Source organism: Acanthisitta chloris, unplaced genomic scaffold (genome assembly GCF_000695815.1).
Source record: "Acanthisitta chloris isolate BGI_N310 unplaced genomic scaffold, ASM69581v1 scaffold956, whole genome shotgun sequence".
NCBI classification, from domain to species: domain Eukaryota; kingdom Metazoa; phylum Chordata; class Aves; order Passeriformes; family Acanthisittidae; genus Acanthisitta; species Acanthisitta chloris.
The window spans coordinates 16,670-41,694 of NW_008679518.1; the positions used below are offsets into that span (position 1 = coordinate 16,670).

The window sequence follows — 25,025 nt, forward strand, 5'->3', positions numbered from 1 at the left end:
TAATTCCCAAGGGGGTATTGGTTTTAATTTTCCCTCGAAACAAAAATGCTGTCTCTCTCTCCCAGATCCTTGGCTGTGGATAAATGCTTTACTGGTGGGCTGTGGATTTAGGGATGCTGGTTGTGTTTTGATCCTTTCCTCTGCTGTTTTAGCTGTGCAGTGGCTCCCCAAGACTTGTGAAGAGTCAGCTGAACACAGTATTTTTTTGAGAGTAACACTGAACACTTTGATGTATAAATTTAGGTTCAGGAGTTTGACTTGACTCACTTGTTTTGGAAAAACGTTGACTTTTGAAAACATCGTCTTTCTCTTGTAATTTAGGAGGGCTTAAAAGAGAAGCCAGACTTGCCTAGTGCTCCTTTTTGATGCAGGAAGCAAGGGAAAAAAGTTGTACCATTTAAATAAAGGTAAATTTCCAGGAATGAAAATATTTCAGCTTTCATATTGGTATTAAGTCAGTTTTGGTTTTGAAGTGCATTTTTGTTTCTAAAGGCTTCTCTAAGGAATCCAGGACTAGAGGGCTGACCCCGTGTTAGCCTGTGGGTAAGTGCTCAGAGGAGTTGCTGCTGGTTCTGCAGCTGAAGAGAGATTTTGGCCTTTGGGCTCATCAGATAACGTGATACAGTCTCTGTGTTCAGTGTCTTCAGGGGAAGTGCTGGAATTTTTATCATTTGCCATAAAACGCTGCAAAATTCCTTTTCCTCTCAAAGCTATTCCATCAAAGGGAATCCTCAGTCCTGCTCTGCAAATGCTTCTTGCAGTGGGAAACACAACTGCAATCTCTGCCTGTTCTTCCCTCCCTTGCTCCCTTCTCCTTGGGAATGGCTCAGGAGGTGTTTGTGTGTTTTGTGCTCTGTGCCTGATTACTCTGGAGTGGTTTTACAGAGCTGATCAGAGGAATATCAGTTGGATCTCTGTCAGCTCAGTTTTCAGGAAGGAGGGATGGGAGTTGTGTTTCCAAGCAGGGATATTGTGTTGGATGAGACAGGCACAGAAGGTGTTTCTGCAGCTCAGCAGGGAGTGAGTGTTTGCCCTGCCTATACAATCCCATCCCCTGTGTTCAGTATTCCGTTGGCAATCCTGCTGGAAAGGTGGCAGGTCTTAGAGATGGTGTGCTGAGATGCTAAACCATCCCCCCAAAGCCACTTTGCAGTCATGGCAGAGCTGGAAACTCATCTCTGGCAGCTCCTGGGCTGTTCTGCAGCCTTCACACCTGCTGCCTTGAACTTTTCCACTCAGCCTTTTTATGGCTCTGTCATTCCTGTGTGTACCAAGTGATCAATTGTTTTGTGCCTGTTCTCCCCAAAGGATGAGGGATTTTACCTTTCTCCTGACTCTCTTGCTGGTTTGTAGCTTTGCAAAGCTTTTCTAAATAAAAAAAATGTGTTTCTGAGGTCAACAAACAAGAAAATCCTTGTTGGCAAGTGCAGGAGGTAATAATATATGTCCCTATAACCACTACCTGCTGCTTGGCTTCAATAGGTATCAAGGGCAGAGGCTCTTTTGTGTGAGGAAAATGATTCTAAATGGTCCAGGATCCAGTTGTGACAGGTCAGAAGTCTACATGGACAGGGAGGGCAGACTGATAGATTCATGTATGCAAACACTTAAGTCTCCTACATTTCTCTTTTGTGTGCTTTGTATCTAAAAGGAGGAAAGGGCTGTAATATTAAGGGAAATGGGAATGAAGAGCTGGTTTAGACACTGGGAACACTGGTGCATTTCTACTTACCATGGTATCTGTGTCAGGCCCAGTAAATACTTGTCTGCAGATGCCTTGAAAAGGAACATTCCTGAAGAAACCTTGGGTTTATGATCATCTGTGTAACACATTTTCCTTCCTGTTACTTGGAGTTACCTCTATCATTATGGATTGCTCTTGGCCAAGAAGGGCTTTTTCCAAGAAGAGCATTTTCATGTGCTAAAGGTAATTATTCATGTGAAGTGCAAAGATTGGGGTATTAGGGAAAGGTTCTTTCCCCAGAGATGTTTGGGCACTGAACAGCTCCCCAGGGCAGTGGCCATGGCCCCAAGGCTGACAGAACTCAAGGAGAGTTTGGCCAATGCTCTCAGGCACAGGGTGAATTGTTGGGGTGTCTGTGTAGGGCAGGAGTTGGACTCAGTGATCTCTGTGGGTCCCTTCCAGCTCAGGATATGCTCTGATCTATGAATTAATTCTCTGATTAGGAAACAGGAACAGTACCAAGTAGAGTCACCCTAACACAATCTGCTTGATGCTTGCTCATTGTGCAGGTACTTAGTGTGTAAAATGCCCAGTGCAATTAGGAGATGACAGGATGAAACGAGGGCTGTGGGTCAGCTTACAAATATTGGCATCTCTTCAGCAGAGAGCTGAGCCACACAGCACCATCTGGGGCAGCTGCAGCCTGCTCCTGAGTGGGATCCCAGGAAAAGCTCTCCAGTTTGGGAAACATCCCCACAAGGGCAGAGACTATGCCTGGAGATGGGTAAGGCTGGGAAACCTTTGCCTCCTTTGGAGTTGTTTACTGGTCATAAAGCAGGAAAGCATCTGAGAGGTTCTGTAGTTCACCTTTATCATCTCTAGGGATAAGCTGCATGAACTCCAGGAGACTTGGATTCATTCTGCTTATTTGGGTCCTGCTGTAGACTTGTTCTCTTTGGAAAAATTCCTTGGCATTAGCCGTTGGTAACAATGAACTCTACCTTTGCTGTCATCCATCTGGTTTAGTTGCAGATTCTCCACATGCTGCTTGTGAGGCACCGTGTACACTGGGAGTTACTTTTGGCTCCTCTTTATCTGGAAAAAGGACTTGGTGTGAGAGGAGAGGGGACAGACAGATGTGAGCAGAGGTAATGCTTGACAATCAGCTGTGGCTTGGATGTCTCTGCATCTCTGCCTAGTGTTCCCACTCCCTATTTCCCTGCAGATGCTTTTGTTCTGGGGCAGTTTCTCCCAGGGAGCAGCTGTTGGTACCATGCACAGGCAGGTACTGCCTGGTCCTGAAATCTCCTGGATGTAGAAGTACCAGAGTGCTGCTTTTTGAACAGATGAGTACCAAAACCCCTTCACATCTGTAATCCTACCAGAAACAGGTCTGTAGGGGCCACACCTCTGACTTCAGGTCCTGGGGGTCCTTCCCAGAGGGAAGCTGCTGTTGGATTTAAGGTCAGGACAGTTGGGTATGTTGGAGTCAGGTCTTTTCTCTTGCTTTAAGACTAAACTAGATTTCCTGTCCTTCTGGGTAAACTTTGTCTTAATTTGCTTCCCTGTTACCTGCCTTGGGAAGCTCCAGAATGCTTCTAATTAGGGAAAGCATTGAAATGGAAAGCAATTAAAAATGGGTTGTTTCTGATGAAGTTTTGACACCAGGGTGAGCTTCGAGGAGGAGGGAAGTGTATGTGAGCCTCAGGGGGCAGAATGACTGGAAGGGTTTGATGGAGCTGCTTAGCCACTGGAACACATTTTGCTGCTTTGGGCAACAGTGAAATTGCTGTTGGCTCTGTCTTATTTTTTCCCAGCTCTACATGATAGGAGGCAACAAGCCATGTCTGCTGCACATGGTTGGAGAAGAAAGCAGCCTCAGAGTCCTGGGAATTGCTGCTTGGCTTGGAATAAAGCAGAACAGGCACTGCACTGGTGTCTTGCTGTAGATACCTCCTCACCCATGTCCATGGGATTTGTGGGGAGATGGGTTGTTCTAGGGGCTTGGAGGGCAGCACAGTTTGTGGAGAGCTGTGTGTAAGTGTTGAGTAGTGTTCAATCAGTAGGAGATGGTGTTGCCAAGAGCCTTATCGATCCATCTGCCCTGTCTGCCTGCCCACGGTGACCTGTGCCTTGCTGTGGAATGAATCGCTGAGCACTTTCTCAAATGAAATGATGGGAGCCTGTTTCAGCACTGGCAAACAAGGCTGAGCATCAACATTACAGCTCATACAACTGTGCAGGATGTGGGGCATTTAATTGCAGGTTCCGACAAGTAAACGACTTTTAGATACCGTGTAAAAGAATTAAATCCTAATGGCCTGACCAGATGATACAAAGGCCTGTGACAGCTGGATGGATGATAATGGTTCCCTCAGTCACTGGAGATGTAAACAGGCACTTCACACACCATTTTCCCTGCAACTGTGCTTTAACTGTGCTTGTAATTGAAGGATTAGTTGCCCTGAATTTAACCAGATATGAAGCAGCAAGGAGAGAAGAAAGGAGAGAGGAAGCCTGTACTTGCTCATGTGTCTGCAAAACGCTGAACACACAAAGAGCAAGTAATTGAGACAAGCCAAATGTTTATACAAGGGCTTTTCTAGTGCCCCATCCTTAGCAGGACTGAAGTTCAGCTTGCCTGGGGGAGAGGATGAAACGAGGTGATTGTAGAGCAGAGCCTTGTTTTATTCTGTTTATCTGCCAGGGGATCAAAGCGGGGCAAGGTACAGCTTTGATGCAGGGTCAAACGTGCGTTTTGTTAAGTGCAGCCCTTGGGTTGGATTCATTAACTGGACACAGAGGGAGGAGAGCTTGCCTGGATGAGCACCAGCAGGAAGAATTGCTTTGCTGGGAGAAGAGGAAAACCTGACAGTGGAGTAAAGGGTGTGTTTCTGCTGACTTTGGTGGGCTGCAGTGTTTAAGCAGTGGGGACTGGAGGGTTTTTTTCTGCATTGCTCAGTGGCAGATGCTCAAATGGCCTTTAGAAGGGCAGTTGGCTGCCTTTCCCTGGTCCCTTTTAAACAATTCAGTGTGGAGCACCTTCTCTTATTCCTTTTTGTCTTGCTCAAAGGCTTTTCCTGAACTGGCATAATGCAGGTCCCCTGATGAAGAAGGTGATTTTGCTCATGGCCATAAATTCCCTCCTACCTGTTAGCTCATGGATGTGTTTCAGTGTGGCACCCTCGTGTACCTCGTGCACTGAACAGCCAGCAGATATTCCTGGCTCCTAGAGACAGAGTTGGGAGATTTTGGAGAGATGAAGCAAGTCATGTTACACTGCACTAGCAAATTATCAGTGCTGAACACTTGTGTTTAAGGAAATGCTAACACGGCACACAGCACAGCCAGAACTTCCACAGGTAGCCTAGTTTTTGGCTGCTCCTGTCTGTCTGATCCCAGTGCTTTGTGGGGATCAAAGATCACTTCATCCTCTTAAGATGTCATTGTCTGTTTTGCTGAAGTTGCCATTTAAGGGGACACATTTCCCCGTGGGATTTAGGCGTGTGACTGCAGAGGTGAAGCTGACACCACTGGCTGGTTTGATGAAGGCCAAGTGGTCATTGTTCATTACCAACTTGCTGAAACAGAAGTGGAAAACTCTGCATTTCTATCACTTTCCTAAGAGATTCCCTGTTTTCTCCTTCCTTGGAATCTGTGCACTTTGCTGTTGCACTGGAGCAGTGGCTGAACTAGGAGTGTTGTGTGTGCCAAGCTGCTCCTCCTAGGGCTTCCATCTTGCACAAATCCCTTCTCTTTTGCCTCCCTATAAAATTTAAATGACACATGGAAGGAAGGGACTTGCCAGCCCCATCCAGCTGAAATATTCAGGTTGTTTTACATTCCACTGGCATTGCTCAAATCAGAATCTCAGCTCTTGGGGTGGGTTGTGTGACCAGCTGAAAATTAGGGCACAGCAGCCACAGGAGACATTGGGGAGAGAAAAGGTGGTATTATTTTTTACCCTAAGCATATTTGAGCTTCAGATTTTCTTCTAGTGTCGCATTGGCTGCTGTGACTCTTCACTGAGAGCAGTAATGACTTGCAGTCCTTGGGTTTTGGATCAGCAAAACTGCCAGGCTTGTGTCTGCTGTGCATCCTGGTCCATGGAGATGTTGTCCATTGTCCAAAGTGATTGTCCTTTGAACAGTTAGGGTTTGGAGACAGATGTTTTCATGGAATACATCCCTATGTTTTTCCTCAGAGGTGTTTCAAGGCAGCACTAAAAGTCATCTCCTTTCAGAGTGTCTTTATGTTCTGGGAAGGTTTAAGAACTTAGATATTAAAAGATGTATAGGCTTTGTGCAAGAGCCAAGCCCCAAAACAAGTGGGAAAGGGTAGGTGAAGGAAAATGGGCTGAATATTAAGACTTTGAGGCATGATGGCAATAAGACATGGAAAAATAGCAGGGAGGAGAAAGAGGAAATGGCAGAAAAGGAGGACATTATAGGAAGGTGTGGAGGGTGATTTCCTCCCCCTATTCAAAGCAGCTTGAACTAACTTGTGCCATGATGGATTTTCCCAAGCCAGCACCTTGCCAGGCATCTGCATTTCAGTCCAGTTCCTTGAGAGCACATAGCAGGGCTTCTCAGGGTCAGGGCATCAGGCTGGATTAACATTCCGACCAGGCTCAGTTTGGGATAGTCTGTGTGATCTTTCCTTATCCCCTGTGGCGTGGTGGGAACCATGTGCTGGTGATTCCTAGCTGGAGGAGATTATCCCAAGTGCCAGTGCCTTTTCTTCACCCTGGTCATGGCTTGGAGATCCAGCAAGGAGCCTGGGGGCTGTCTGCAGTCCCTGTGTGCCAGGTTTTCCTTGTTGCCCTTGGAGCCACTTCAGCATGGCAACAGGAGTGAACCCCCATCCTTTCCTGGCATCCTGGGTGACATTGTCCTCATGGTGCCAGACACAACGTGCAAATGCAGCTGTAATAGTGTGTGCCTCAGCCTGCTGCAAGAGTTACCCGGGGGTAGCTAATCCTCTTCCCAGAGAGGAGACTCCTGCTCTAGAAAGCTCTGTCTCTCCCGTGCAGGTTGTGGGGTGGGGACGGGTGGGGTGGACACGATATGACTTGTGCATGGAGCTCTCGGGCTCTTTAGTCTTGGTGTGCTGTGTCTGCTGCTGTGGGAGTGGTGCCCCGGGAAGGGTAGGAAAACGATCCATGTGCTGGCTTGTTCTGCAGCCAGGTATGCCCTGAGCTGGTCCCTGGAATTCTGCCTCTGGTCCTCGTCAGGCAGTGGGAAAGCTCTGCAGATTGATAAGGGGATAAGAAGCAATTCTTTATCGAGCAGTGTATCCTCATTCCCAAGAGCAATGTGTCTTGGCTGTCTTCATATCTCAGCCCGGTGGGCACTAGGGAATTTGGCATTTCCCTGGGGCAATGTGTTCTTGCAGGGAGGCTTTCAGCAAGCATCTTTCCTGGGCTGACAGGAGCAGTGTGGCAGGCACAGCATCCCTCTGCTGCACACCAGCTGGGTGGGCAGCAAAAAGGCTGACACCCCTTGAAGGTGGGGGCAGCTGGAGAATTTTTAGTGTGCTGTGTTTAAAAGAGTTGCAGGTTTGCTTTGCTCTGTTTGTTTGGGGTCTCTCCCCAACTTGAAGCTGCCCAGTGTGTGTTTCCTGGGGAGGATGCTGCAAGGCTGCAATTCCCACTGGGTTGAGCTGCTGTTTTCACACATTTGTTCTGGAAGGTGATAATGCAGCTGCTTCCCACTGGTCTGTCACTGCACTGCCTCTGTTTTGCATCTCCTTGTGCAGGGATGGTTGCATATTCCTAGACAGGAGACAGAAAGGAAAGTGGGGAGGCAACACTCCTGTGCCATCGCTGCCAAACTGTGCCACATCGTCACTGCTGGTTCTCAGCTTGTGTTGGATGAAGGCACAGAAACCTAATGTAAACCTGACTTTGGGGGATTACATGGTGATCTTCAGGGCTTTTGGCTAGACACAGGAGATGGCTTGAACTCCATGGCAAAGGAGCTGTAGAATCATGGGGTGGTTTGGTTTGGCATCATCTAGTTCCAACCCCAACACCTTCCACTAGGACAGGCTGTTCCAAGCCCCATCCAGCCTGGCCTTGAACACTTCCAGGGATAGGGATCCACAGCCTCTCTGGGCCACAGTGATGCTGTGAATGGTGGCAGAGACACTGCCCTGCACAAAAATGCACTTGTTTAGGCAGTTGCTGAGTGATTGCTGAGGGCTATGTTTATGGTAGCTTCTTTGAGGCTTTCCCAGCTTTCAGAATAAACCCATAAACCTGCACTTCAGGTCCCAGAACTTGAAAGTGAGATTCATAGCAGGACTTAAACACCTATCAGGTGGATTTAAAGTGCAATATTTACTGCAATATAGAAGACAGCAGTGAAATGCTTAATGTTCCCAAGCTCCTGAGAAACAGGCTGTCTCACCAGCACTGTGCATAACAGCAGCAGCCTGAGACAGCATCCCTCATGGTGCTGAGGCACAAGTTCAAGGCTGTGATTTGGGATGTGCTTTGCTCTGTGTTGGTGCAGTGCAGGAGCTGTGGCTCCCCTGAACCAGGGAGTCATGGCTGTGTGCCTGCAGGCAGGGAGTGAGCCTGGCTGCCAGCTCCACTCTGCTGACCCACAGTGCTTGCCTCTTTCTTGTTAAGATAAAAGTAACTCAGGATGCAGGGAAGAATGTGACCTCTGGAGGTCAAATCAAGTGATGAATGCAGGTGTTTGGAAAGTCCATCCATCCCTGCTGTTGTGCATAGACCTCTTGAAAGTGTGCCAGGGCAGAGGAGTGGAAAAGCAGTGCTGGAGAGGATGTTTTGCCTCCTTGCTTGTCTCTGGTGTTGGCAGTAAAATAGAGTTATTTCTCTTGAGCTAACCCTGTCATCATTAATAGTGTGTGGAATCCTCCCTGGAGTTGTACCATCTATTCCTGTCACAGTGCTGCAGGCTCGAGCAGCGTTTCATCTGCATCATCTCTGCAGCCTCTCACCTGTCTTAATTACAGCCCCTGGCACATGCTTCCAGCTGGCTCAGGACACTGGAGATGCTTGATTATAAGTTGCTTCCCTTCTTACATTCCTTGCATTCCCAACTGTGATTTGTTATGCTGTCTTTGCAGTGCTCTTTGGTGAAACTTGGGGCATGTTGGGGTTCAACATCATTCTCTCTAACAGGCTTGTGAATCTGGTGACTTTGAGCTCAAATGGATGTTTTGAGTTTTTATTTCTCCTCTTCCTGGTTATCAGTGGCCACAGGTAAATACCTGACAGGAAAGGGAAGTGAATTCAGTAGTCTTGCATCAGTGTTCTTTGCTGGGGGGGGGAAAAAGAAGGGAAAGAAGAGGAAGGAAAAATACAACAGAGTATGAGGTTACCAGATTATGCTTTATTTCCATGCTGCTGACTTTAAAAGCATGGGGAGTAACAAGTAGACAGACTCATGAAAGTGCTGGAAGCACCAGGGCCTTACTGCTGGGAATTCCCATCACCAAGATCTTCAGGAGAGATGGTTGCACTGAAAGAAGACTTAGATTGGAGATGCTCAGAGTACTTGTGGGGCTGGGAATGTTCCTCTGTGTGTTGCTGTGGTGTCATTAGAAGCAGGTCGTGTGCAGCAGAGGAGATTAAGCTGCTTTTCCTTTTGGGAGCTTCTTCCTTAATAATTGAGTCCATCCATGCAATTACATAGGTCCCATTCATGCCTCTCTGGGATTTCTGTAGCTTTAGGGATCACCAGGGTGGTGGTGACATCAACTGCATTTATGGCATAGTGGCAATGAAGGTGGGGAAGAATCTCTCAAGATTTATGACTGTGTGACAGGGAAAACCTCTCTTCCCTCTCCATCCTGGACTTTTCATTCCTAATCCATTCAGTAGAGAGGAAAGGTCCCTCAAGAGTGTTTCTTGCGTCCCTTTTCCTCAGTCTCTTCATTCTTCAGGGCAGCTGTGAATCATTCAGGGTACAGACACCCCACAAAGTGTGGGATTCTTCTCAGACTTTGCCGAAGTAGATGCAGATGAAGGAACACTAAAAACCTTATCAGGATCCTGCAGGATCCTGGAGTTAAAAGCATTGTGAAATGTTTCCTAAACCCCATAAAAACTCCTTGAGCAACAGCTGGGAAAAATGGGATTTCCTTCTTGGAGGAGAAAAAAAATCAATTAAAAATACGTGGGCTGTGCAACAGTTGATCTGTTCCCTACCTCCTTCAAGAAGGAAGAGCAGAGAATTGCAGGGAAGAGCTCTGCCATATCTCGGTGTCATTATTAAATCAGTAATGAGGCAGCGATTACTCCTAACCAAGCGTGAAGCAGCATGACAGGAATTAGCTCACACCATGTCACTGAGCCATCTCCAGCCTGGCAGATGTCCATGGCAGCACCCAGAGGGATGTGAGGGAAGCTCTGTTGCTTTCTTGTCTCTGGACATCGATGCCTGAGGCGTTACAGACCCCAGAGATGAGTATTGGAAAGCACATTAGCAAGTGGTTTGAGCTCATTAAGGAGGCAGAGTTAAAATGGGTAACAAAAGCACATCCTCAGGTGTTATTTGCAGCAGTGTTCAGCCCGTTCTGGCACGCCCGAGGATAGAGGGAACCAGAACTTAAGGGGTGCATGTTTTGCCTCTGCTGAGCAGCTCCTGGAGCAGCTCCTGTGGATGAAGACAGCACCACAGTGAAGGAGCCAAGTGCTTCGGTATAAAACTGTCCCTGCTTTAAACGATGAGCAGAGGAGAGATTTAAGAACCAGCCAGTCTGTTTTCAAGAGCCTAAATAAGTGCTTATGCATGTGCTGTCTCTTCCCCTTGCTGCTCCAGTCCCCATTATGGGCTTCCCATATAAATTGTTCCCGAGCTTTCACCACAGATTTATTCCTAGCGAGATGTTAAGTACTGGGAAGGGGTGAGAGAGAAGAAATCATGGCCGTGAGCTGTAGAGGTTGTGGTAATCTCTGTCGCTCAGCTTCCTTCCCTTCTGGACAGCCAAACGTTGTCAAATTGGTTTTCCTAGAGAAGAAAAACTGTAGTAAAGGGAGCAAAGCGGAGAGAAACGCAAAGTACGGATCATGATTGTTTTCACAGCAACTCCTCACATCTCCCTGCTATTATATTGTAAATCAGGTCATGGAACCATGGTGTTACACATCCTTATGCATTGAAAAAGTAAATATACTTTAGATAGGATTATAGGGCTTTAATTTTAAATCAATATTGTTTCTGGCCATGACCTTTCATGCAGTGCTTCTGAGGAATGAAAGCCAAGTGAGCTGTTCAGCACCAACCCAAAGCCATCTGCAATTTATTTCCTGTTGAATGCTGCCACTTACTAGTGGATAATATGATTTGTTTCTGACTGACATCCAATCATGCTAATTAACAGGCTGGTACTTCTCCTGCTGAGGCTGACCCCTGCCCTTGTTATTTGTTTATTTCTTAGCTGCCTCACCAGAGGGAATTTTAATGCCTCACACAGCTGTTTCTTACCCCTCTGCAATAGTTTGTGGTTCATCTGACCACCCTGTCCAGCCCTGCTGTTATTTGTTGCCTCCACTGCACCTTCTGGCCCAGCCTGCTCTCCTCTTGGTGTTCTTCAGCAGGTTTTGCCTCTTCTTCCTCAATCTGCTCATTCCTCTTGAGCAGGATAAGCTTGGACCCATGGAATTCCCTTTTTTGTAGAGCAAGAGGCTGTGATTTTCCTCAGCTTGTTTGGTATGGCTTTGTTGTCACTGTACAAAATGACAATTTTTAGAGCCCAAGTCAATTAATTGAGTCATTTGAATCAAATGGAACCTTTTGCTGCCATTGATTTGGACTTGGTTTGGTCGTAAAATCTCCACCTTGTTGGACCTCAACAGCTGCCACTGAACCAGAGGAAGCAAATACTAGAGGATATGAAGATTGTGCAACATTCCTTATTCCACAGGCCTTTTCCTACTAGTTTTTGTCCAGGAATGAAGTGTTTGTTCAAAGCAGGATTATGTGCAGGGCTCCCCTTTCCCTTTTAAAGGAAGAGAGAACCAGTTTATTAATCTGCTGCCTCCAGAGCTGAGATGGAAGATAAGGACATAAAGGGCTATATGTTCTAGGAGCTGTGTGAGAGATTACTGTGCTTGGATCCACAGTGACAATAGTAGGATTTGAGGCTTGTAATTCCTTGCTTTGAAAGGATACTTCTAAATATCCTGCCTGGACCTTTCCCTTTTAAAGGAAGAGAGAACCAGTTTATTAATCTGCTGCCTCCAGAGCTGAGATGGAAGATAAGGACATAAAGGGCTATATGTTCTAGGAGCTGTGTGAGAGATTACTGTGCTTGGATCCACAGTGACAATAGTAGGATTTGAGGCTTGTAATTCCTTGCTTTGAAAGGATACTTCTAAATATCCTGCCTGGAAATGGAGCTACCTATACATTTGCTGAAGTGTCTTGGAAAATTGCTCTGGAGTGGGTTGTTTCCTTCAAGCAGTGGAATTAGGGTGAAGTTTCGCCCTGTGCAGTGCTTCTGAGAGCCTCTTGCAAAGGATGTTTCCTCTCTCTGCTGACTCAGCTGGCTGAGCTGCAAAGATTTTTCATGGCCTGCTGTGTTTTTTTGTTAGAAATGGGATAAAAGGCTTAGCCTGTCTTGTTCCCTCTGCCCTGGCTTAGCTGCAGTGAGCATGGCCCAACACCAGACCCAGCACAGCAGAACCAATTTGACATCCTGCTGACAGTATTCCTTCATCATTTGACACGTCTGTGTTGGGATACAGAGGGTATTCCTCCCCTCAAAAGTCCACTTTCCTAGAAAATATAGCCAGGCTGTGCTCTTTGGGGAATCCCCTGAAATATCTGCCCTGGATTAAGTCAGTTTAATAGCCAATTTTCAATCTTTTTTTTGCTTTCCAGGCTGTGGCTCTGAGCAGTTGACAGTGGTTGCCTGGTGGGTCTCCCTGGTTCAATTCTCAGACAAACAGCATCATTTTAAGGGGGTAGAACATGACCTCCTTGGTGCTCATGGACGGGTACACCTGAGTGTTTTGCATATACTCTGGAACATCACAGAGTGGAGATTGGAACTCCTCCTGCTCCGGAGATAGCCATTATGTTGTAATAAACACTGCAATTAGAGCTGTGATCAGGTTTAGGTTGAATGAATCCCTTATCTCCCTTCTTCTCAACAGCTGTTCAGTCAAGCACTCTGGGCTTGAGATAGACTCAGGGCTTGAGATCCATTCAGAAGTCATTTTTGGGGAGGATGTTTGAAATTTGCCAGTTGGCAGGTTAGGAACTATTGGGGTAAAAGGGGGAAATCCCCAGCAGGAGGACCCCAAGTGGTTTTTAATGGATGCTAAGGAGAGTTGCTGGTGTGCCTGACCCCTGGGTTTGTCCCATTCCTATAGCAGCACAGTGCAGCTTTAATTCTGCATGAAGGAGGTGCCTTTATTTTTTGCTGTGTGTGTGATTAAGCACTAGAACCTTGCAGTAAGATGTTGATGCTTAAAGTTGCCTTGAGTTCAAGGGTAGATCAGAGAAATTCACAAAGGAGAAAACCTCAGTGAGGGAAGCAAGGTTTTGGGTGACTCTAACTCAACAGTGACCAACCCAAAGGCATTAACCTTTCTAAAGGACACTCCTGCTCCCAAAAAATAATCCTGTTGGTCTATACAAAGTTTTCTGTCTGCTGATTTAAGTCCTGCTTAGGACCAATGATTTTAAAGCAGTGTTTTAATTCCTCTGCCCTATTTGCTCAGTGTAAACTGCTGCTTTTGTGTCTGTGTGAAAGGTAGGATAAGCTTTACAACAGCACCTAAGTATTTGAAGGGTATCTTGGAATGTCATAGGCTTCCCAACCCTGAAATAACTTAGGACTCCTGGGAAATGTTATTTTTAGCCTCTGGATTTTTACAAGGCTTCTACAACTGGGGAAACAGTTAGGAAACTAGTGAACTGTGAGAACAGTAGCTTGTTTTAATTTATGTAACTTCTTAATTCCCTGGTTGGAAGAAGGGGAAAACTAGTGCCTGCTTCCTGAAGCAGTGTGTTTCTGTGTTGTTAATCAGGCTGTGTGCTCTGCCTTAACTGCTCTGTTCTCTCCTAGGAGTGCCAGGCTAAAGCTGTTTCCACTGAGCTGAATTTCCATTAGATTTCTGAGCTGAGCTGCTCCGTGTTGTTCTCCTTGTGGGCATGCTGGAGTAAGCCCATTAAAAGCCCATTGTCAAGGAGTTCCTGTTACATGTGAGCAAATATCAGATGTGAAAACATCCTAGGAGGTGGCAACAGCTCCCTGCTGCCAAAGGTAGGGCATAAAGCCTAAACCTGACCAGACATTAGGAACCCTTTGTATGGCTCTGAGAGACTTTCATCTCTCCATGGCTCCATTAATGGGTCTCCCCACAGACCAGCAGTGCTTCCCTCTGCTTGGGGTTTGTCCTGCCAGTTGCTGCTATTGTCAGGTAATTGGAGTGGAAATGATGAATGAAGGGTCTGCAGGTGCTGCCAAGGCTCCTTGCTTGGCAGCTCTGGGTGAGGCTGGTAGTTACCAAAGGTGTAGTTGCTCTGGGCTCTGCCTAACAGTTCAGCAAAGCAGCCTGGAGTTCTCTGAGACTCCTCTGAGGGTACAAATTTGAAGCTTGACTCCTGCCTGACATGGAGGCTATGCTGGTCTCACCCTCATTGCAGCAGTGCCACCAAGCAGGTGACCAGCTGTCCAGGTCTGGAGACACTCTGGGGACTGACTAAGCCATAAGAGCTGGAAAGGGACCCAAACCAGCTGTTGTGTGCTTCTTATTTCCACACTCACTGCACCAGAATAGCACACAGATTGCTGTCTGGTGTGACAATACCCCATGTTAAGCAGCATCTGATTAAGTTACTGAGGCTTTTTGGGTATTAGTAGCAGAGTGTGATTATTTTTGATGTGTTGGGTGGGTTTTTGTGGCTGAGGTAGAGGAGGAACAGGTGCAGCTGTCTGAAGTTCTCATGGCCAGTCAGAAGAGCTGTGCTCCAAGAGATTTGGCTCTGTCTGTGCTGTGGTTAAAGTGACAGTGTGGCAGCAGCAAACCCTGAGTGCTCACAACTGCTCTGTGTGCCAGGTCTGGTCTTGGTCTCTTTAGATTATTCTTTACTTTTCCTGCTGGTTGTGTTCTTGCCTCCTTCTGGTCTTACCATTTTCTGTTAACCAGATCTTGACTTCTTAAAACCTCTGGCAGACAGGAAAGTGTCAGCTGTGGTCTGACACCTGACAAATGGAAGTCACTGATGTGTGCAGATGCTTCCAAGCATGCATTTAGAAGCAGCTGATTTGAGCCCACAGGTAGGAGCCAGGGAGGCTATAACAGTACATAGGGGAAGGAGAAGACCATAGAGAGGGTTTTTTTTAATCAGAAACATGAACATTTAAGTCTCAAAACGTGAGTAAGGGTGGATTGTGCTGCATTCCAGAGCAGGAATTACCATCCCTCTTTGTCGTGGTGGTGCCTTGTCCCAGGGGGCTGTACATTGTCTGCATCTCTCGCTGTTTCTAAGGTTGGTGTTGCCTCCATCATTGCATTAAGAGGGAAGAATGTGGAAGAAATGCTTTTGGGAAGTAATATTTGTGGGTATGCCACAGTTGGCAGATTTACACTCCTGATCCAGTACCCAGCAGCTTCTGTGGAAGTGCCTGAGTGAGTGCCCAGGTTTTTCAGGATCTTTTTCCTCTCATTAAACAGCCTAATGGGCCATTAAGGCACATTTCAGTATTTTATCATTATGCTTAGCAGCTTTAGCAGTTAGCTCTAAATGTGCTCCTAGTGGCAAACTGTTCATCATCTTTCCCTGTCTGCATTCGCCGAGTCCTGCTTTACACTGGGAGGAAATTGACCCTTTGGAGTAAATCACTGCACCATGTAAATGAGGAGCAGTGCCTGGTCTGCTGGTAAATCCCTTCTGAATGAGGCTCAGCTGTCTGGACTGTGCAGGGAAACCTCCTGTGTGGTGTGAGCTGAGCACACAGGGGTTGTCTGATGGCAAAGAGCTTTTCAGATGAGACACTGATCTTCTTCTTTCCGTTTTCTCTTGGAGGCAGCGTGGGATCATGACCTCAGTGTGGAGGGAATGGACAGGGGTCAAGCAGGGGTGGTGGAAACCCTTGTGGGTGTTCCAGTTGGGTGCACTGATGTAGTGGTGGTGACAGCTATTTCCAGATCTCTTGGGCTGTGCTTGGCCAGAGTCTTCTTCACGATGCTTTGGGGTAACTGTGCCCAGGTAGAGCCTGTCCATACCTGGCCACGTGTCCAGGGGTGGGTTAGGCTCAAGGCTGGCTCTGCTGCCTCAGCCCAAGCTGAAGTCATAGCAGGAGCTGCAGTGTGGACAGTCTGAACTTGATTATAGAGTATTCCAGAGATGCTGTAATCACCTTGAGATTAGTGGAGGTTGTGTCCTGTGGGTTTTCGTGCCACTGAGGCTGACGATTTGCCATGCATGGCCTTGTCTTTCAGCTGCATGTTTGGAGCTGCTGAGTGAGTGGTGCTGAAGCTGGGCCTGATAAGCTGTGGGAGGGAGAGGTGCTCTGTTCCAGTCTGGCTGGACTGAGCTATTTGAGCCGTTCACTGGTGCATAAAGCAGCACACACCTTGTGGTCTGTGGGTCTCATTTCAAACTCATGTTTACTTGCAGAATAACACAACTTGGAAGCCAGATTCCTGCCAAGAGTGCTGGTGCCAGAGTAGTATTGTCACCTGTGAGCCTGCTGTCTGCAAACCCCCCCAGTGTGACTTCCAGAAGGTAAGGGACTATGTGTGTCTGCCCAGGCCCAGGCCCAGGCTCTGTGCCCTTTCACTCCTCCTTGGTGCAAGGAACACTTAGTATGTGTAGCCTTTGTCTCCTTCCCCACCCTCCAGCCAGGGGCCTGGGGTTGGGGCAGCCCCTGGACTGGGCTGGAACCTCCCAGCATGAGCCCAGCTGGAGCCCCCTTCACTTGAGGGTGGAGTTGGGGCTCCCTCAGACTGGTCACTTTCCACTCTGCTGAGCAACAACAGAGCTGGGATTGTCTGTCTTCCACTTTCTTCTTCCTCGTGATGGTTGCTGAGCTGTAGTTGTCTCCTGTTTGTCTTGCTCTGTCTGAGCCTTCATTAATGGTTGCAGCTAATTGGCCATGGGATTGGTCTTGCATTAACATCTGGATTACTGGGGCAAAATGCGTAAATGACAGGGAAAAGGAGTGTTTAAAAGAGGCACTGCCAATATAATTAAATGGCTTTATGGAGCAGGTTAAAATGTTTTCCAATATGACAGCATTAATGAGGAGATAATTTTGATTCTTATTGGTTTTCCCTGTTATAATCATTGTGCACTGATTAGAGCATGATGAAATATAGGAATTTTTGTGCTAAAGAGGAGAAACATAAAACAAAGGGTGCTGTCATGGCACACCTAATGATGAGTGAGCGAGATAAGATGTGGTGATCATCTCTCTCCGAGGTTTATTCCTTATCTGCCTGTTGTGAGATTTATGCTAATATTGCTGATCTTGTTACAGCAACAAGGCATAAACAAGCCCAGGCAGTCTCAGTGGTGCTCTGAACATCTGTGTGTAAAACCTACTGCTGTGTGGGCTGGATGTGTTCAGTGGGTGGAAAAGCAGCAAACAGTTCTGTGGTGTGAACCAAAACAAACCAATCACCACCAACAGATTCTCCAGGGCAAGATCACAGTCTGGGCCAAGCAGAGGGAAGTGGTAGCAGCCTCACCTGCCTTGTGCCGGGGTTGGAATGGTCAGGAGATCTCAGTTAATTTTAAAGGAGTGTTACTGAAAACAGAAATTAGTGGTGATTAAGCCAAAGAAGTGCAGTTCATGGTTACATGTTCATTCTGCCTGGCAGCTGCACTTCTGGGGTGGTGAGATGCTGCACTGATATCCATCCTGTACCTGAAGGAAACTGCCTCTGTCCCGTGTTCCTCAGAGGTCTTTCAGTGCATCATCTTGGCGTTTGTCTTCACAGCATCAGGTTGGGAGGAACCAGAGTGGACCATCTGGTCCCACCATCCTAGAGCACAAATAAGTCTTCACTGAGTGCTTTCTGTCCTTTGAAAACTACTCCCTAATTGTACTGTCAGGGACGTAAATTCTCCTGTTGTTTTGAGGGTAAAATGTCACACAGAGCAAAGGGATGTGTCTCCTTTCACTTGAAATGTTTCCTTTCCACCAGGTCCAGTGAGGCCTCGAGGCTTTACCTGCAGGACAAAGTCCCTATTTATGTCAGCTGCTCACTGGATTCTTGTGTCTTTCTAGGGAGAAGTGCTCCAAATAGCCTCCAACAAGTGCTGCCCTGAGTGTGCCTCCCGAGCCGAAGGATTCTGCCAGCATGAAGGACAGATCCACAGTGTGAGTGCTCTGTCCTGTTCCTCAGCAGGGACAAGCCTTGCCAGTTTCCAGCTCTCTGTTTGGTTCAGCCGGTGCAGAATGCTGAGCAGGGCAAGGATAGATTGTTGGGTTTCTATTCTGTCACTGTCAGGTGATGTAATTTAGCAGGAGAGATTGCAGAAAGGGAAATGTGTGGCTGAGCAATTGTGTCCCGCATGGCTTAAGGGCAGAAAGTTTACCATTCCTTCCTTGCCTTTGCTGTTTCTGTGGGTGTGTGAGACAACACATGATCATTAGGAGAGGAGCAAAGCACGGTGAGCTTGACACATCAGCTGTCCTGCAAGAAGGCTTTTCTCTCTGCGCTCGGTGTGTGTAGTCCTGAATTATTGAAGAGGCAGGTGCCAGGATGTGGTTTCACCTGGGGGGGCTGAGAGGCCAAAACAGTACCAAGAAGTGCTTGCAGATAAGGAAAACATAAAGATTCATGGTGGTAGTTAATGAATCATGTCAAACAGTAGGCAAATGGAGAAAAATGGCTTAACAGCAAACCCAAGTCCTGTGTCTGGTCTCATTGACAAGAGGCAAGTCAGGTCCAAATATCAAGAAATATGCCAAAATACCCAGACACGTTTGGATTTCTGGACCATACACGGTGCACCTGAGATGGATGTTGTAACTCTCTGTTTCAGCATGGATCTGTCAGGCACAGACTGGAATGGGAGAGTTAGCACATCCATCCTCTCATATTCCTTGTGTCTCTGATTTGGGTGGTATGATATTGATTCCTATTACGTTATATTTCCTTGTGCTGCTGCTGCAGTTCCCTGTGGTGTTCTCTTGCTGCAGCTCTTGGCTCTCTGTGAGCCTTTTCTTTGGGCAGACATCCCCACAAGGATTACAGGCATATTTGTGCCTACAGTCATATGTCACATCCCAAGTCCACTATCAGATGGTCATTAAACAAGTCTGTCAGTGCAAAGCCTCACTCTGGTGGTTGGCACAGATTTCCTGAAGGAAGAACTTCAGGAATGCAACACAAAGACTAACTGAGCCTGCATAGGGTTCAGTTAATACTGATGTGGGGTGCCTTGAAAAGGGAGGAGATGTATTTGCAGTGTGACTGTGTTCTCCATGCCTGTGGTTGTGTTGTGCCCTCCCTGCAGCACGGCACGCAGTGGGACAGCTCGGGATGTGTCCAGTGCTCCTGTGCCCATGGGAAGGTGAGCTGCACCCCCAGGAGCTGCCCAGCCCTGCCCTGTGGACAAGGAGAGCTGCAGTACACTGTTGAGGGCTCCTGCTGTCCCCAGTGTGTGGGCCGTGGTGGTGAGTACTGGGTGTGGATGGGGCACTCTCTGGCTCCATCGATCCAAGCAGTTGGTCACTGGGAGCCTCCTCTTAGTCCCAAACCTGGATTGCATTCCCATTATTGTCCAGTTCTGTTGGGAACACACCAGTGTCAAGTGTGTCTCTTGGTTCCCTCTCTGTCCTGCTGCCTTACATTGTAATGGTTCTCCTTGTAGCAGTGAGATGTGCCTCATAGGTCCTAATTTTGCAGGATAAAACCTGGGAAAAAGGTGTAGGTATTTCCTGTGCACTGAGCAGTGCAAGGCTCAGACTGCAAGCTCCAAAAATGCTGGAGCTATGTGATCCCTTTTCTTCTAGAAGTGGAGTGGGAGAAGTGCATCCAGAGCTCTTCATTCACAAGTCTCAGAGCCCTTGAAGCTGGTGGAATTGTGACTCTCTTTACCTGCTTTGGCAAACTAGAATTCTGGTGGTTTCATTATGGGTGATGGAAGGGGATTAAAGGGCATTGGAAAAGCAAATTCCCCCTTTTTCCTGTCTCCCAGAGCCTTGCTCCTTCGATGGCCACGTGTTCCAGGACGGGGAGGGCTGGCGCCTCGGTCGCTGCTCCAGATGTGTCTGCAGGGATGGCACTGCTCAGTGCTCCACAGCCTCCTGCCAACCTCTGCTCTGCAGCCAGGTCAGGACACACCACTCTGCTGGGATCACCCCTCATCACCCTCCTCCCCTTGGCAAGGTCCAGTTCCCATGCAGGTGTCCAGATTCTGGGTGGCAAGGGACAGCCTGGAAAAGGGTTACTTGATCTGTGGCGATCCCATGGGATCATGGTGAAGCCTCTCAGTGTACACCTGGTGTCTGTCTGTTCCCTAGTATCCTCTTTCCCCACCATTTTGATTTATCATCCCTTTGCTGGGATGCAGCAATGAGCACAAATTAGCACCATAGTTAAGCACAAATACTGTCTGAAGAAACTGCTCTTTGTTTCCTGCTAAAAAAGTTATCTAAGGTTGATCAGGAACTGCTTTTATTTCTGTTGAGCAAAGGAGTGTAAACACAAAGTTTTTGATGACGTTTACCTTCACAGATGTCAGTGTTGGTTTCCAGTCTGCTTTAATTGTTTTTACAAGAAGTCTAGAAATACAGTCCTGAGTAGTCAAATGTGGATAAAATTCCCCTTCAAAACGTTGGAAATACAAGGCAATTTCAGCTGAAGGAAAAGGCTCAGAGCACTGTTCCTTCCCTGTCCTTGTGTTTAGGAATCAACCAAACCAGGAAGAGAAGTGAGTTTTAGTCCAGTTGGGAGAACTGGGACATTCCTGTCTTGAAGGTCTTTGCTGTGGTCAAGTGATGAGCATGGATGAGCCAGACACCCAGGATCCCGTGCAGTGTTAGTACAGGGTTAGTAAGGGCAGCAAACACACACAGTGCTCCAGGACCTGGGCAAGTCACTCAATTACTGCATTGGAAGTGCTGAAAGGCACTTTTGGGACACACAAAATACACATTTGGCTCTGTGTGTGCAATGCCATGACTCCCAAAACAGGTACAATGGACCTAAGGAAAAGAAATCCAAAGAGCACAGTCCTTTTGAGCCCTTTGGTGTACTCCTTCACTATGTGCCCAGAAGTGGCTCCCTGGAAATCCTTCCTTCTCACCCTTCTGTTCTGTTTCCCAGGTGTTTTTAGCCTATTACCATGCTCCAGTGATGAATCCAGAAGCTCCATGGCTGAGCACTCCTCCCTGGAGTGCTGAGAAATCAACAGCAGTACTCATAAACTCATTTCCCTCTTACTTATTTTCATTATCATTCCTTATTTTCCTGTGACTGGACCAGCTGTTTGGGCAATTAGCAGTGTTTTTTGGCTGGGAGGAAAGCCCATGAGCTCCTGTGCATCCTAATTGTGTTTTGCTGTGTCCTGAGCTACTCAATTAGTGTTCCTTCACTAGGTACTCTGCATTAAAACACATTTATTCCTGCTTTGGATTCCTCCTTTCCCACTCCAAGTGGACTGGTGTTACCTGCTGAGAGATTGCACTGATGTTCAATCAGCTAATCATTAGGAGTTAGTTTGTGGAAGCAGGGATGACTGTGCTGGTGCTGTGATGGATTTGGGAGCAATTGGCTGAGAGCATCCAAGTTAATGCAGCAGAAAGGCAGTTCTGATGTTGTTCCAGGTATTTCCTACCAAGGATGTTTCCCAGTGGAAGGGACATTAACAGGATCTCAGTCACACCCAACACCTCCTTCATGTGTCTTTGTCTCTCTCTCTTCCTTCATTCTCCACTCTCTGTTGAAATCCAGGACATAAATTCTCCCAGGATTAAACTCTCATCTTCCATCTGTCAGATAACTGATGCTGAGGGAGAGGAGCTCCAAACATCCCTGTGGCAAGCAGAGTGCACCTGAGTGTCTGTGTCCACATCTCCCACCAAAAGCCACCACAGAGGTCTTTTCACTCTTCTGGGAAATCTCTCCTTGATAAAACCTGCATGGAATCTTCCACTTTTGCTGTGGCAGCCAAGGATTTGGCTAACAAGATCATAGAATGATGTTAGTGCTTGGCATCTCTTCACCAATTCCAGTCCTCCAGTCAGTTTTCCACTCATCCTGATGTGTCTGGAGGAACATGCTGGTGAACAATGTTACTCCAAGTCACTGGATGTGCATGGACCTGAGGCAGTGGAATCACAGCCACTTTTTGGATGGATGGAATTGAGGCACACAGGAGCTGTTACAGTGCTGGGAAGTGCCAACCAATTCCAGCGTGGTTTAGATCAGTAATAAAAAAAGCTTCAATTAGGGAAATGCAGTTTTAAGCATAATTAGATTCAGTAGAATGCATGAATTTAAGCCTAATGCACCTGTCCAGGCAGTCTGGGCAGATTTAACTAGAACACTACAGATGCCTGAGAGGTGGTGAGTGTAAGTCACATGTCAAAACCTCAGAGTGTGGGAACATCAGGAAGAAACCTCCTTTCTACACTGCTCTCATGCTGCTCTTCAGGCCAGAATGAAGCCTTGTGGGTTATCCCATGGATACTAAATGCCTTTAATTCCAAGCACTGATGCTGACCCCCGTGTTCCTGCTCTTATTTCCCTTGTCTCTGCTCTCTGTTTAGGATGAAGTTCTGGCTCTGCCTCCTGGAAGATGCTGCCCAGAGTGTGTCCCCCAGCCCTGCTCGGTGTCAGGAACAGTGTACCAGGTGCCTCCTGGCAAACCACACCAAGAGGGAGTTGTTCACTGCTTCTGGCACATCCCTCTGTCCCTTCTCCCTGACATCTGACTTTCTGATAGCTTAGTTTTCCTTCCTGGGAAGCCAAAGGAGTTGAAAGAAATCAGGACTCGATAGGAATGTGCTGGTGAAGCACATGAGGCCCTTTATTTTCACACTCCTTTGGAGGAGGGAAGCAGAAAGCACTGGTGGTCACAGAATTTGTTGCTTTCTTTATATCATCTGGAATTAACTTAATGCATTATTTGGTGGATGTAAGTGTGTGTGGCTTTCTATAAATGATTGTTTTTTGCCAATACTAGCAGTTTAGTCCTCCCCAGTGCCACCAGCTTGCACTGAATGAGAAATACACACTGCAGTGTCATCTGGACCTAATCCTTCTTCATCCTGTTTGCTGATCATGTAGAGAGAAGCATTTTATAGGAGTAGTTTGTTATGCAGAATGAGGCATCATATTCCACAGGCAGCACAGGTTTCTGGAGGGAATTTGGTTGTTTTCCAAGAGTTTAACAATGGTATCCATGTTCTTTTCCAACAGCATGGGGAACAGTGGAAGAAAACTGCCTGCACTGTTTGTGCATGTCACAGAGGGGAAGTCAAGTGTCGGAGGGAGAGCTGTGGCTCTGTTACCTGTGAGAAGGTAGGGAAAACCATCCACCTCTGATACCCTGGTGCATGCATCAGTGTGCCCAAGGGGCACAGACAGCCCTGCTCACTGCCTGCTGATGTTTCTAGGGGGAGAAGCAAGTGCAGCGTCCTGGGCAGTGCTGTGAGCAGTGTGTGTCATCCAGAGGGAGCTGCTTGCATGGTGGCACCATCAGGTACCACGGGGAGATGTGGAACAGCACCCACTGTGACTTCTGCATGTGTGATGAAGGCCAAGTCACCTGCCAGCATGCAGAGTGTGCCAAAGTGGAGTGTGCCAAGGTAGGAAAGGTTTTCTTCTCCCAAGATATATCAGAGAAGCCTTGGGATTGGTTTTTGTACTCCTTTTCCTTTTGTCTCCACTCGAGACACTCCAAGAAACAGCTTTTCCAGCAGGGCTTGTTTTGAACCATTGCCTTGGAGACATTTCACAGGGAAGGAGAGTAACCTTGGGATTTTCCATGGAGGTTTGCACAGTGGGCTTACATTCTGAAGCACATCAGTGGCTGACTTAACTTGGATCTCCCCCATGCTGTGTCTGCCTGCTGGTGACACCCAGAGGATTCAGTGTCCACTGGCTTTAGCAGGAGCTGAACACGGGGAGAACACACAGGTCAGAGACAGTTAAAAGCTTCAGAAATGTTCCTTTTCTCCTCATTCTTTATGCTTCAATGGCCTTCAGTGAGGCAGTTGGATATGGAAGTCAATGTTCAATTTTCCCCCATGTTTTCCATGCTATTCTTGGCATGGAAGTGAAGCTGGCAAAGGTGTTTTATTCCCAGTGCTGTTTACTCCAAAGCTAATATCTCCTCTACCAGGTCGTGTTAGATTTGCTCTGTGGTGGATGTGCAAAATGCATTAGATAGGGCTGAATGCTTCACCCACACACCTACGGTCCCATTTTTGCAATGGGATGAGGTTTCTGTGCTGTTTGTCACTGCAAAGGCTGAGGAGTTGAGATTGTTCAGGCTGGAGAAGAGAAGCTTTGGGGTGACCTAATTGTGGCCTTCCAGTGCCTGAAGGGGCTCCAAGAAGAAGGGACAGAGACTGTTTCCAAGGGCCTGGAGTGACAGGACAAGGGGAATGGCTTCACACTGACAGAGGGCAGGGTTAGGTTGGATTTTAGGAAGAAATTCCTCCCTGTGAGGGTGCTGAGGCACTGGCACAGCTTGCCCCAGTGTTCAGAGAAGTGAGAAACCACACATGAGGTCCCAAATGATGCTCAAACAGAGAGGGTGCACCAAGGAATCAAAGTGTGTGCTTGTTCCTCCAGGACTGTGCCTTTGGAACAGCCAAAATGCAGCGAGTGTGGGGCCCAAAGTCATCCCTGCTCTGCTGCTGCTGCTGCTCACCTGAGCTTACACTCACAGAGAGATTTTGCTGGGTGAAAAGTCGTGGTTGGCATAAAACCTTGTACACTTGCAGCTGTTTGAGTCAGCTCCCTGCGTGCTCCTGGCTGTAAATTGGATCATTTACACTAATGATGATGCTGTGCTGTCATGGCTCAGTGGGGAGGAGTGCTTAATATTCATGCTCACATCTTGGGGACTGACAGAAATCCATTCTTGGGAAAAGCCAGGGATGTTTTCCAGAACAATAGCTGCAGATGTTGGTGTGTAAGGTTCAAAGCTCCTCAAGTCATGTTCGGTCATAGTTCACCTCACTAGTACAAGGTCTGTATTAATTAATGACAATGAAATATTTACTTAGAAAGCAAATGCCATGATTTCTTTTTCCTTTGCTTTTTCCCCTCTGGAGTTGCAGGTCTGTTTTTTAGGCACCTGCCTCAATAAATCAGGAGCCAGGAGCATTTGGATTCATGTCTTCATTAAGGCACTGTTAGTTTTCTGGTCACATCATCCTG

The 25,025-nt window shown here is 47.3% G+C and overlaps 1 protein-coding gene across 1 annotated transcript in view; it reads left to right on the plus strand.

Moving 5' to 3' along the window:
• The window catches only part of LOC103804694 (extracellular matrix protein FRAS1-like), a gene marked incomplete at both ends in the record, with an annotated part of 62,196 nt that overhangs the window by 14,708 nt on the left and 22,463 nt on the right, over window positions 1-25,025 (plus strand). Inside the window, 7 exons of the mRNA XM_009077306.1 lie at window positions 16,294-16,401; window positions 17,909-18,001; window positions 19,144-19,303; window positions 19,828-19,961; window positions 22,403-22,486; window positions 23,055-23,156; window positions 23,252-23,443. Coding sequence (XP_009075554.1) covers window positions 16,294-16,401; window positions 17,909-18,001; window positions 19,144-19,303; window positions 19,828-19,961; window positions 22,403-22,486; window positions 23,055-23,156; window positions 23,252-23,443 — 873 coding nt within the window. The remainder of the gene's footprint in view (window positions 1-16,293; window positions 16,402-17,908; window positions 18,002-19,143; window positions 19,304-19,827; window positions 19,962-22,402; window positions 22,487-23,054; window positions 23,157-23,251; window positions 23,444-25,025) is intronic.